At 41.9% G+C, this 14,166-nt stretch overlaps 1 protein-coding gene across 1 annotated transcript in view; it reads left to right on the forward strand.

Moving 5' to 3' along the window:
- The window catches only part of TARBP1 (tRNA guanosine 2 -O-methyltransferase TARBP1), a gene marked incomplete at its 5' end in the record, with an annotated part of 42,675 nt that extends 28,549 nt beyond the window's left edge, over positions 1 to 14,126 (forward strand). The window contains 8 exons of the mRNA XM_082047765.1: positions 764 to 850; positions 1,726 to 1,922; positions 7,786 to 7,867; positions 9,188 to 9,359; positions 9,609 to 9,800; positions 10,593 to 10,717; positions 11,834 to 11,970; positions 13,231 to 14,126. Coding sequence (XP_081903891.1) covers positions 764 to 850; positions 1,726 to 1,922; positions 7,786 to 7,867; positions 9,188 to 9,359; positions 9,609 to 9,800; positions 10,593 to 10,717; positions 11,834 to 11,970; positions 13,231 to 13,396 — 1,158 coding nt within the window. The 3' untranslated portion in view covers positions 13,397 to 14,126. The remainder of the gene's footprint in view (positions 1 to 763; positions 851 to 1,725; positions 1,923 to 7,785; positions 7,868 to 9,187; positions 9,360 to 9,608; positions 9,801 to 10,592; positions 10,718 to 11,833; positions 11,971 to 13,230) is intronic.
- Positions 14,127 to 14,166: the final 40 nt, after the last annotated feature.

Consider the following 14,166-nt stretch of genomic DNA (forward strand, 5'->3'; position numbering starts at 1 on the left):
GCTGTAAGGGATGTAACCTTTTGCCATTTCATGATTCTTTCTAAGAGCTCAGGCATCTGTAATTGCTTTCATTTTAGTAGATGATAACCTATTGGATCAAAGCGATCTCATGCTGCTAACAAATGTACTGAAGCACAGTGGGCCCATTCGGACAGAGCGAGCAGAAAGCACAGATTGTATTTTCAGAGGCTACCTTGGAAAATGATGACTCTGAAAAGGATTTTCAGGGTCATATTGGAAAAATAAGCTGAACTTGAGCACTCGGTGCAATGCTGTGGCAATATGGATTGGTAGGAACTGTATTTGTGAAGAAAAGTGGTGAATAGAAGTGTGTGTGAAAACTCATTTCTTCCAGTACAGAGCATGGGTGAGGCTGGTCCTGGGCTATTTGTTCTGAATCTGGTACCCGAGTTTGTAATGATGTGGAAAAGTGTGAGCACTAAAAAGAGCGTCCAAGGTTTTTATTGGGTTTAGAGGTTTTTTTTACACAGGGTGGCTGAAAATACAGTGAATTTGGATTGAATTTTAGCTCATTTACACTGATGTGTACTTCGTTCTGATCGATGTGTTAATAAAAAGGAAATAATTTGTTAGAAAAAATGAAATCTTAATAATAGGATCTTTATATTTTAGTAAATTTTGCTGTGGAAGCAGTTTTTTGATAGTGTTGATATTGCGTCTGCAGAACATGCTGTGAAAGGTTATAGGGTGTAAAAACATTTTTATATACGCTTATTTCTTGTTACGTTCTCCTTTGCTTTAGGGTGAAGAAAAGCTTAAAACAAGCATCTGCACATTTTTATCAGTGTTATCGCACTTTGACATCATTCTTCAGAATACCTCAGAGAAGGTAAGTTTGACTAAAAGTGCTCATTCTTTATTCAGTTGTACTGTATGTGGATTTCTGAAATAAAAACCATTTTTGCAGTCTGTTTTCAAAACCTTCTTAATACCCATTTCCTACTAAGGTGTCCTTTGATACAGAAAACACCAACTCTTCTGTCACCTCTGTAACATACTGGACTTACAAAAATTAGCTAAATGGCAGATGTTCTGGCTACAAAGGGCTTGATTACCTGTGAGGTTTTCTAAAATATCTACTCTACTTTTAACTGAACATGTGGATATACCTGGGTTTGTTTTTCTTCCTGTTCTTGTTTAACCTGCATGAAATTGGGCAGACATAACCTGGAAGAAGGTGATCTTTCTGTAGAATGACACTTAAATATGGTTCTTGGCAATAGCTAGACTATTTTACATTTAGAATTCTGTATGTGGAATTCTGAATTTATTTACTTCAAAATGGATGAAATACAGTCAAGTGTTACGTTAGATTAACTACTTCACATCTGAAGCAATCCAGGAATTTGTTATTTTTTACCATTTGCATACATTTGCAAGATCAGCTTCCTAAGTGCTAGAAAATCAGAAGTAAATGGAGGTTTCCATGTATGCAGAATAATAATTTTCAAAGCAAATCAATACATTTTCAAAACAGAAGTGGGGCTGTAGGTCTGTGCCTTAATGAGAAGGAAGGAAATCAGTACCATGTTCTGAAGCTTGTATTTGCACATATACGTATGTACTGTTAAAGTTTTGGACTTTCTGAAAGGCTGTTTTTTGAGGAAGCCACTGTTTCTTGGGCCACTCTTATTTATCTACTTCTAAATGCTGCATTAAGACTTAACATAAATGAAAGAAATGTCTTTATCTTTGCTTTTTTAGAAGCCAGCTTTGAAGAAGGCTCTCATAGTTGTCCTGCAGTGGTGTTTCAACCATAATTTCAGCGTTCGACTTTATGCGTTAGTTGCCCTCAAAAAAATCTGGGGTATGTGCAGAATGTTGCATGTGGAAGAATTCGAAGCTCTGACACCCGTTATTGAATCTAGCCTTCAACAGGTGGAAAACATGCATGGCACAGGGTTAGTAACATTTTTCTGACTTAAAGCTTAAGTCACGCCACGGCTGACGTGGCGGGGGGCGTTCCCACGGTGACGGCGGGAGGTTTAAAAGCGGCTGAAACTCGATACTAGCATTCAGTCAGCTGATCGGAGCCAGCCCAGCGAGAGCCGGAGCCGGCGGGGTTCAGCAGACCACGAGGTTCAGCCGAGATTAGGAAGCTCAGAGGGAAACGTACAGGGACAGCCTGATTCCCGGCGGGTCCCGATCGCCAAAGCCCCGGCAGCCATTGCGAGAGAGCGGCTGACGTGGCGGGGGGCGTTCCCACGGTGACGGCGACCACACCCCCTCCCCTTACCTTGAAAAAGCCTTTGGGAGGGCAGCGACTAGTCGCTGCCCACCTGGTGTAGGGAGGAGCAACCAGCTTGTGTAGCGGGTGAGTCCCACCCACACTGTGCTGTAGCAGCGGGTGTGGTAGCTCGTGCAGCAGGGTGCAGAGAGCACTTGTTGCTTGTCAGCCCTTCTAGCTTACTGCCAGCGCCCCAGACTGCTGACAACCATGGTCGCCTCCAGAAGGAGAGCTTGCCTCAAACAGACTGTGGCTACACAGACTGAGGCTCTGTCCCGAACGGTGGCTGTTCAGGTCTCCGGCTGCAGAGAGTGCCAGAGCCTGCTGCTGCCGGGGCAGGGAGGCCAGCACTCCACCTGTGTCAGGTGTGAGCAGGTGCAAGATCTGCTCGACATGGTCGTCAAACTTAAGGAGGAGGTTGAGACGCTGAGGACCATCAGGGAGTGCGAAAGGGAGATCGACTGGTGGAGTAACACCCTGACGTGCCAGTCGGAAAGGTCACAGGGAGGTACCTCCCAAAAGGAGATGGACCTCCTGCCCTCTCGGACAGAGGCAGAAGTCCTGAGACGGCCCCACCCTTGTTGCTCTCGGGCAGAGGTAGGGGACCGAAAGGACGACAAGGGTTGGAAGCGTATTCCGGTTCGGCGTCGCGGGCAGCCCCCCTCCCTGCCTGCTTTGCCTCCCCAGGTGCCCCTCCGTAATAGGTTTGAGGCCCTGGATCTTGAAGAAGAGGTAGGTGAGGAGGTGGTGCCAAGCCTACAAGCCAACAAGCCTACAAGATCACGTAGGAAGAGGCAGTCGACCTCACAACTTAAGACTGCCTCTGATAAGAAAGAAAGAAGGGTGATTGTAATAGGAAACTCCCTTCTGAAAGGAACAGAGGGCCCAATATGCAGAGTTGACCCTCATCTTAGGGAAGTTTGTAGTCTCCCTGGAGCCCGGATCAAGGACATCGCTAGAGAGCTCCCCAAACTGGTGCACCCGACGGACTACTACCCGCTGCTGGTCTTCCAGACAGATGGGGAGGAAGCTGCTTCCCGTAGTCTGAGGGGGATGAAGAATGATTTCAAGGTCTTGGGAAGGATGGTGAAAGACTCAGGGGCTCAAGTGATCTTCTCTTCACTCCTTCCATCTTCAAGTGATGATGTGGGATGGAATAGGAAAATTCACTCTCTAAATGGTTGGCTCCAAGACTGGTGCTACAGGCAGGGCTTTGGATTTTTTGATAATGGTTGGTTTTATAAGACACCAGTCCGGACACTGTCACGTGGGAAAGGTTTATCTCGTAGGGGCAAAAGGATGCTGGGGCAGGAATTAGCTGGGCTCATTTGGAGAGCTTTAAACTAGGCTCGAAGGGGGATGGGGTTGTAGCTGGGCTTGTCCCAGTGGGGCTGCAATCTAAAACTGATGAGGACCGGGTGGCCTCCTATGCCCCTAGGGAGAAACTGGTGTGCTCTGCTCGCTCCCTGAAATGCCTGTATACCAATGCGCGCAGCATGGGGAATAAGCAGGAGGAGCTAGAATCCTATGTTCGGTCGGGAGATTATGATCTGGTGGCAATTACAGAAACATGGTGGGACAGTTCACATGACTGGAATGTGGTCATGGATGGCTATGCCCTTTTCAGGAAAGACAGGCCAGCCAGGCGTGGTGGTGGAGTTGCTCTCTATGTGAGACAGCAACTACAATGTACTAAATTCTGCCCAGGAGCGGATGACGAGCGAGTTGAGAGTGTATGGATCAGGATCAAGGGGCAGGCTGGCAGGGCTGACACTGTTGTGGGCGTCTGCTACAGGCCACCAGATCAGGCTGAGGAAGTTGATGAGGCCTTCTATGGGCAGCTGAGAGTGGCCTCACAGTCACAGGCCATGGTTGTTGTGGGTGATTTTAACTTCCCTGATGTTTGCTGGAAGGACCATTCAGCCAGCCAGCCACAGTCCAGGAGGTTCCTCCAGTGCATTGATGATAACTTCCTCATGCAGATGGTGGAGGAGCCGACTAGGAGAGGTGCACTGCTGGATCTCATCCTCACTAACAAGGAGGGTCTGGTCGAAGCAGTAAAGGTTGAGGGCTGCCTGGGTTGCAGTGACCACGAGATGGTGGAGTTCAGCATCTCATGTGGCAGGAACAGAATAGCAAGTAGAATTGCAACCCTGGACTTCAGCAGGGCTAACTTTGGCCTTTTCAAGCAATTGCTGGGGGAAATCCCATGGGCAAGACTGCTTGAAGGAAAAGGGGCCCAAGATAGCTGGGTGGCATTCAGTGATTGCTTCTTCCACGCTCAGGATCAGAGCATCCCCACACGTAGGAAGTCAAGGAAGGGAGCCAGGAGGCCTGCGTGGTTGAATAGGGAGCTGTTGGGTATGCTCAAGCAGAAGAGGAGAGTTTACAGGTCATGGAAGCAGGGGCTGGCCACTTGGGAGGAATATAAGGCTGCTGTTAGAGGATATAGGAAGGCAGCTAGGATAGCCAAGGCCTCCTTAGAATTACAGCTGGCGAGAGGGGTCAAGGACAGCAAAAAGAACTTTTTCAAATACATAGCAGATAAAACTAATACCAGAGGCAATGTAGGCCCACTGATGAATGGGGTGGGTGCCCTGGTGGCAGAAGATACAGAGAAGGCAGAATTACTGAATGCCTTCTTTGTCTCTGTCTACTCTGCCGGAGGCTGTCCTGGGGAGCCCTGTACCCCTGAGACCCCGGATGAAGCCAGGTCAGTGGAGGAGTTTGCTTTAGTCGATGAGGACTGGGTTAGGGAGCAATTAAATAGTCTGGACATTCATAAATCCATGGGTCCAGATGGGATGCATCCGCGGGTGCTGAGGGAGCTGGCTGAAGTCATTGCTGGACCGCTCTCCATCATCTTTGCCAAGTCTTGGGAAACGGGAGAGGTGCCCGAGGATTGGAGGAAAGCAAATGTCACTCCAGTCTTCAAAAAGGGCAAGAAGGAGGACCCAGGTAATTATAGACCGGTCAGCCTCACCTCTGTCCCTGGGAAAGTAATGGAACAGCTTGTCCTTGGTGCCATCTCAAGGCATATCAAGGATAAGAGGGTTATTAGGGGGAGTCAGCATGGCTTTACCAAGGGTAGGTCATGCTTGACCAACCTCATAGCCTTTTATGAGAATGTAACAAGGTGGATGGATGGTGGCAGAGCGGTGGATGTTGTCTACCTTGACTTCAGTAAAGCCTTTGACACAGTCTCCCACAGCATCCTCACAGCTAAGTTGAGGAGGTGTGGTCTAGACAATAGAGTAGTGAGGTGGGTTGCAAACTGGCTTAGGGAGAGAAGCCAGAGAGTGGTAGTCAATGGTGCGGAGTCTAGTTGGAGGCCAGTATCTAGTGGAGTGCCCCAAGGGTCAGTGCTGGGGCCAATATTATTCAATATATTCATTAATGACTTGGACGAGGGAATTGAGTGTACTATCAGCAAGTTTGCTGATGACACCAAGCTAGGAGGAGTGGCTGACACGCCGGAGGGCTGTGCTGCCATCCAGCGGGACCTGGACAGGCTGGAGAGCTGGGCAGGGAATAACCTGATGAAATTTAACAAGGACAAGTGTAGAGTCCTGCATCTGGGCAGGAACAACCCCAGGTTCCAGTATAGGTTGGGAGATTACATATTAGAGAGCAGTGTAGGGGAAAGGGACCTGGGGGTCCTGGTGGACAACAGGATGACCATGAGCCAGCACTGTGCCCTTGTGGCCAGGAAGGCCAATGGCATCCTGGGGTGTATTAGAAGGGGGGTGGTTAGTAGATCGAGAGAGGTCCTCCTTCCCCTCTACTCTGCCCTGGTGAGACCACATCTGGAATATTGTGTCCAGTTCTGGGCCCCTCAGTTCAAGAAGGACAGGGAACTGCTGGAGAGGGTCCAGCGTAGGGCAACGAAGATGATTAAGGGAGTGGAGCACCTCCCTTATGAAGAAAGGCTGAGGGAGCTGGGTCTCTTTAGTTTGGAGAAGAGGAGACTAAGGGGGGACCTTATTAATGTTTATAAATATATAAAGGGTGAGTGCCATGAGGATGGAGCCAGACTCTTCTCAGTGGCAAACAATGATAGGACAAGGGGTAATGGGATCAAGCTGGAACACAAGAGGTTCCACTTAAATTTGAGAAGAAACTTCTTCTCAGTGAGGGTGACAGAGCACTGGAACAGGCTGCCCAGGGAAGTTGTGGAGTCTCCTTCTCTGGAGACATTCAAAACCCGCCTGGACATGTTCCTGTGCGACCTCACCTAGGTGTTCCTGCTCCAGCAGGGGGATTGGACTAGATGATCTTTTGAGGTCCCTTCCAATCCCAAACATACTGTGATACTGTGATTGGTTCTTCTGAGCCATTTGCAGCAAGTCTAATTTTCTAAATTAGCACTTGATGATTTCTCTGGGTTTTTAAGTGGGAGTGGGTGGGGTGCAGTATTCTGTTTAAAAATAAACCAAGACTTGGAAATTGAAAGTAATTATCAGCAAAGAAGATGAAGTGGTAATTTAGTGTAGCATTACTGTCTGATGGCATGTTTGAACAGTAATCATAGTTTAGGGGTGGAGTAAAAAAGGACTGCTGGGAGTGTTTAATTTTCTTACCTGCTGGTTTTTGAAATACAAATCATTCTTGCAAGCTTCCTGGTACCAGTAAATTCTCAAATATTAAATCTGAAATGTTTTCTGTGTTAATAGTTGAAATAACACCTGCGGGGGGGAAAAAAGAGGGATAGGGAAAGTAATTGTAGGTGATGATTAAATGAGCTTTACCTAAGTGCTTTTCCACTTACTGATTTGGAAATATAACGATTCAGTTAAATTTTATGCTGTATGTTTGTATCCTTTTTTTTTTAGTCATGCTTTTAGGAGTTATTTAAAATTATTTAGAATTTCTGACAGTGTTGTCAGCCAGCACAAACTTAGGACTGCTGCTGACATGCGTGGTGCTTTGGGGTTTTTTTTGAGAACACTAATATTGATTTCTCTGATCAGAGTCACTGTTAAATCACATGTCAAGACAGAGGATAGGGAAAAGCAGCAGAGGAGGAGTCTGCCTTTCTTTTTTCATTTGGACAACCAGAAGTTGTCAGTGAACCATAGGCTAGTATTTAGTTTCCTTCAGAGGCCTAGGTGGGATACCCTTTCTAGTGAAACTTGCTTCTTTTGGTAATAGTATTTGGAGGCCTTGAAACATAAATAAGACTTATTGCCTGAATGCTGATTGTGGTTTTTGGTTGGCTTGTGGTTTTTTTTTTGGTTGGTTGTTTTGTTTGGTTGGTTTGGGGTTGTTTTGTTTGTTTGGTTTGGGGTTTGTTTTGGGGTTTTTGTTGTTGTTTTTTTTTTGTTTGGTTTTGTAGATTTTGTTTTGTTGGGGGTGGGGGGTGTTTCTTGTTTGTTTTCTTAATGGGTCCTTACTTTATTGTTGAAGTATTTTCTTTCCCATACAGTATGTGGGAAATACAGTCAGGGTGCTTTATTCCAATTTGACAATTTAAAGAAAAAAAAAATCTTGTACATGGCCTTTTTTTGTGCATCTTGCTTTACTTTCTGCAATTGCAGGAATGCTAGAAGGAACTGGCAGCGAATCCAAGATCATTTCTTCTTTGCAACATTTCATCCACTTGAGGATTATAGTCTAGAGGCAAGTCCAAAACTATTGCTGATCATTGTACTTGCATAGTTTTACAACTATATGTTTAACTTCCTTTGTGTGTTATAATGTAGGATGAATAACGATCAACTGCTGTTCTTTTAAAACTCTGAAAAATTACTTCACCTAAAGTGTGATGAATTTTAGAATAAGACTGCAGCTCAATTCTCTAATACTGTGTTAAAAACCTAGTTCAGTTAAGAAGTTATGTGTGATGAATGTGCCCATCTGTGTGCGAGTTAATCAGGTTTTATATTTGTGTCTGGAAAAGTTTCTTCTAATAACTGAAGAGCATCTACTTAGTCACATGTAGTTTGTTAATTTTTTTGAGACATCTGCTGTTATTAGGAGCAACTCGAGGTTGCTTAACTAAATTGTTGTTTGATATGAATGGGATACAGATACCTAACTCCTAAAGCATCTTTTTCAGTTATCCTTTTTGCCACAGCCAAAGTAACTGAGAGCTGAATAAACACTGAGGGAAGGCAAGGAGAATAAGGGTGCAGATAAAAACTAGAGAGGAACTAAGCTGAAAATAGGAGGTGAAGAGGGCGACGTGTTCTGGCACAAACAGTGCCATCTTTCAGAGAAGACTTTTTTTTGTTGTTTTAAACTGATGTTCTGTAAAATATTTTTGGAACCATTAAATATGCTAGATATGACTTAGCAAAATTTGGAAGTCAAAATCTTGAACAAGAAAAAAATTAAGGCTAATACTTGTTAAGTACTGAAAAGTATTCAGGGTGCATCTTCACCTTCCTCTTGAGGGTGCATTGGAATAAACAAAATACATGGGTTTTAAACTCTTTATCTTATTCAGCCTTTCCCATGGTATGTACATTTGTTCCTCCATGGAATTGTGGTTAGCTGTATGGGTACTGCTGAGTTGGATTTTACCTTTTTCCTTCTTTTATGTTAAATCAATTCACATTCTTTGCTAGCAGTTCATAAAGGCATCTGAAAACTCTTCAGTGTTACACATAGAACATTTTCACAAGACCCCTGTGCTCAGAAGCATGGCAGCAATTCTTTGGTATTCTAGAGTTTCAGAACAGTAATTAATGCAGATCTTAAAAAATGGCTAATCAGAGAGAGATGGAAAGTAAATTTATGAAAGTTTGGGATAGCACTCTACATAAAGTGATGAATATTGAGAGATATATCAGTAAGTTGTATCAAGTGATGAGAAAAACAAGTATTACAGTCACAGAATACTAGATAAAAGATGTGTGTGATAAAGTTACCAGCGGTTAATTACTTATTTTTTTCTTGCTTTAGTGGTGCTCTGCTAATAACACTGTTACATTGCAGACAATATTTTACACTCTTCCCCGTCTTTCGGAACTTGCTGAAGATGAATGGATCTCGCTTACTAAATTTGACAGATTCACTGATGTTCCTTTGCCATCAACGTTTCGGTGGTATCATTCTCGAATGGAACTTCTTGATCTGAAACCAAGTGACTGGTCTCAGCAAGACATGGGTAAAATATAGCTAATTTATATTAAATATAATTGTTTTTATGTAGTAGCTGTATACATCTGTATTCAATCTGATCTCTTACATTATCCTGCTGGAATAGCCTTGTATCTACATGAGCAGAGTATGTGCCATAAAATAATAGCAGATGACTAACGATGTGTACAGTATTAGCATTTAGATAATCATCTTTACTGAAGCAGTAGTTTAATTACTATTTGCATAGTCATGTGACCAATACTTGTTTTTATAGGTTCAAATTCAATTGAAACAGATAGCCAGACAGAATGGACTGATGTTCAGAAAAAGATTATACCCTGGAAGAACAGCACTCCTAGTTTAGACCTGGAAATGGTATTTCAGGATCGTGCTACTAAACTTGGTAAATCAAACAGCAGACTCATAGTGGTGGCTTCGCTTATTGATAAACCTACCAATTTAGGAGGTAAGGTTGATTGCACGTTTTTAAACTTTTTAGATCTTAGAGTACTTACACACAGCATGCATTAATTAAATAGAACAATGCTGTAAATCATGCTTACTCTTTTTAATATTCCTTATCACAGTTGAGTTTTTCAACTGTGTATGCAATTAAAGGACTTAATTTACTTTTACATTTTTTTCTATAGCAGTTAAGCCAAATCTTGCCAATGTACTAGTTTCTCATGACTGTTGGACAGGAAAGTGCCCATTCTGATTAAGTACTCCTTCACAATATCATGCAAGCTGTGACAGAATAAATCCTGCAAATACTTTATTGCATTGCACTTGGTGTTGTCAGCAGTTTAAATAACTGCAGTGAGACTTAATGAAAAATAAGCCCACAAGCTGGTGCTGTTTGCCCTGTAATAACTCTCATCTGTCATTCTCTCAAGCCTTTCATTTAACAGGTACTGGATTTAGAGCTTAAGTGTGTGTATATGTGTCCATCTCTCTCTGCCTAGGCTTTTACACTGACCCATTACTTTGTGTAATTAGTATTGTAGAAGCATGTTGTCAGACATAGTGCTTTTCTAATTTTTATCTTTCTGCTAAGTTACAAAACTTTTTTTTCTGGTAAATTATATGGAACGAAGTGTGACTTGGAACAGACATAAAAAGCACCTGAAACTGATTAAAAATAGAGGACTAAAGTAACCATTTATTTTTTGATTCCTTGTCCTTTTTCAGTTGCTAAAATATTCTGGCTTGGTGTTTATTTTCTACACAAACATGATTTAATTTCTTCTGTTTGTAGGTTTATGTCGTACAAGTGAAATATTTGGGGCATCTGCACTAGTTGTCGGCAGTCTTCATTATGTACAGGATAAGCAGTTTCAGCATCTTAGTGTTTCTGCAGAGCAGTGGCTCCCCCTGGTTGAGGTGAATGGAAATATTTTGATAGCTAAAAAGTGTACTGTACATCTTCAGTTCATCAGATGCGTAGTTCAGAATATTTTATCTTGCAAAAAAGGACTGTTTATTTAACAGAAGCTCCTGCTGTTATCTCTCAGACTTAATCTTGAGTATTTTGGTATAAATTTTATGGCAACCTCATAAAAAGAATTTCAAAGATACTTTTGATTTCTCATTGGGATAAACTAATTATGTGAGCTGTCGTTGTTACATCTTACACCGTGTTTTATAACGGTGCACTGGAATTTGATGTTTATTTATAAAAGTTGAACAACGCTTAATTTATCTTGCTTGGTCTGTTGCTTTTGCTAACCTTTTGGTGATAATCTTTGAGTTTGCATGAAGCTAACTTGAGCTAAGCTTTTAGAACATATTATCTAGCTTAAAAAATGAGGGTTTCAACATAGATGTTTAGCATTTGATAGAAAATGTTTGTGATACTTTATAATAATCAGTTTTTCAAGGTCAGCTCTAAGTCAACTGAAAAATTCAGTGCAAATTTTTCATTTTTTTCCAGTGTTTATTTTCAGCTTAAGATTTTTCTTGAGAACAAGATAGCTGTACTGTGTTTTGCCTAAAACAGAATGCTGATGGACACGTGTTCTTGTGTCTAATCTCTGCATGGAAGCGTACTGATGATAGAGTTTCTGTTGCATGAAAAAAATTGGCATCTAATATAAATAAGCAGTTTAGAGAGTAGGATGAGGACAACTAAATTCTTGACTGTAATGGAGGCATGTCGGGCAACTCAGCTTCAGTACTGGCTGTTGCATTGTTTTGGGAAGGAATTCCAGGTTAAATAACAACTGTGCACCTTGACCCCATGCAAGAGTGATTCTTGTACATTGAGATGTAAGCCTTTGTTCATTGTATTCAGGGAGTATGTTTTTGTAGCATTATTTCACCTTGTGTGCTATTGCTGAAGAGCTTTTAAAATGTTAAGGTATGTATATGGACAGTCTTTGGGGATAAAAGTCATTAATCTTAAAAACTGTCAAGTAAATTGATTTTTACAGTAACTTCAGAAGTTACAAATTGTGATACTTAAATATTTGTATATTTCTCTTTACTCTTGATGGACAGGTGAAACCATCTCAGCTTGTTGATTATTTACAACAGAAAAAAATGGAAGGCTACACTATTATTGGTGTGGAGCAGACTGCTAAAAGTTTTGATCTTACAGAATATTGCTTCCCAGAGAAATCGCTGTTATTGCTGGGGTAAGAAGATGCACTTTTTTGTAAATCTACCTCTTGCAGTTTACTAGTCAGAGTTTTGTAATATGGAAACCAAGTGACACTGGTAAAGGTGGATTTAGAATGCGAAGTGATCATGGAAATAGCAGAGTTTGGTTTCGTTTGCTAAGGAGTGGGAGGTAGTGATTACTACTCCTCAAGGATCCGTCTCCTCATACTTAGTAATCTATAGCTCCCTTTTTTTATGGGTGGAGGGTAGCAGCAGCATGGATTATAGTTTTCCAGGTGCAGTAAGAGGTATCATCTGTTCACATTAGTAATATGGGACCTTGTGTGTGTAGGCTGCGGTGAGCTCTGCAAGGAGGGCTGCCTGTTTGCCTTGCCTAACCTGGTGAGGAAGACTCAGGAGCCTGCAGAGCTGGGAGATACTTCAAAATTAAGGATGAGGTACAGGAGGAAGTAGCAAGTTTTTGCAGTACAAGCAGAGGCTGGGAGGACTTCAGAGAAAAGGAAGTCAGTTCCTTATAAATAGGCAGGCCTCAGCTGTGACAAAGGGAAGGCTGCTTCAAGAAATCTAGAGAAAAGTGTGGACAAGTCAGAAAGCTACTGGAATTGGAAGGTCACTGAGGGAGAGCAGGAGGAAGGGCCTGTCTATCCTTTTAGGACAAAGTGGGCAGAAATACCTGTTTTTCAAACATTTTCTTATATGTAGCTTGTCTTCAGAATGTAGTTCTCATATTCACTTTGTTCTCTTCTAATAAAAAACACAGTTTTAATTGCTGATGACCATTGGTATCTTCCGGTATACTCATTCTGAGTATATGAAATATTTCCAGTTCAAGGCATTGATGATCCGTCTTGACATTCCTTTATACCAAGGCCTCATTGAATGTAGTGGGCATTTGAGCTTCCCTGCTGTGCCAGCAGCTTCATGGCTTGGTCCTTTAATCTATAGCTGCTTATTTTGCTATATATTAGTATAGTTTCAAAATAAATGCAGAGAGGGAGTCCTTACGTTGAGTGTTCAGCTACTACTGGACAAGTGAACTGAAGTGCTATACCAGTTTTCCTACATCAAAGCTTAGTTGGGTCTCCCACATTTTGTAATCTGTAACATATTACTGCTTTTAAAAAAAATAAATTATTTCTTGTCCTCATCAGTTATATTGAGGGCAGATGCTCCTTTTTGTCAAATGGTGTTTTGATGCTGTTGTGACTCTTGCATCATCTGCTTTCTAGAACACCTGTCTCTTCCCAGATTTAAGTTAACTGTTTCTTTGCTAGAAATGAACATGAAGGAATCCCAGCAAACCTGATTCACCACCTCGACGTGTGTGTGGAAATTCCTCAACAGGGTATTATTCGATCACTCAATGTTCATGTAAGTGGAGCTCTGCTGATTTGGGAGTACACAAGGCAACAACTGATAAAGCAAAAACAACAAAAATAACTGCCAGGAGTTTTGTGCCTTACAGGACAACTGGGTGACTTGCTGTGGTGCTACAACATGAAATTCTGAATAGATGAGATACAAACTCAGGGAGAATGAGGATTCTTAAGTTTTGCATGTTTTACTTTCTTGTAGTTCAGATGGACTTTTAAATGCCTTATTAATACTTCACCTCCTTAAATAAAACTGTTGCATTGGAAATAAGTACTGTTTATATTGCATGTGGTGTGTGTGATTTTTCTGTTAGAACATCAGCATAGTACCAGAACAATCCCAACCTCAAAACTTGCTTGAAATTGTAGTGGTGCCTTCCTGCAACTACAATCAAAACTTACTGTAGCCCAGGTATTGAATGCCTCCAGCATTTAGATACAATAATGACATTCACTTACATATTACATTCAATGCTGCCCCTTGTTTAAGTACCTTCAAGTTGTTGAGTTTACTAATCCTGTTGTAAACAGTCCATATATTTAAATGGAGTTGTATCAGTAAGGTAAACAAAACCACTAAGTTGTATCAGTGAAGTAATCAAAACCACTAAGTTATACCAAAGGCCATAATGTGAGAATCATGATAAATAACTGCCATACTTCTACTAGCAATACTGCTTGAAAACTGACTATTATGGCTAATGTAAAAATTCTATTGCTTATAAAAAATAAGCATACTCAAAAATATATAAATTAGGTATCATATGCACTGGATGCATTAGATCTTCTAATGCCTGCTGCTTTATAAACTCATGTCTGACCTAAACTGCATTTTAA

This window comes from Streptopelia decaocto (genome assembly GCF_964273445.1).
Source record: "Streptopelia decaocto genome assembly, chromosome: 3".
Lineage (NCBI taxonomy): Eukaryota > Metazoa > Chordata > Aves > Columbiformes > Columbidae > Streptopelia > Streptopelia decaocto.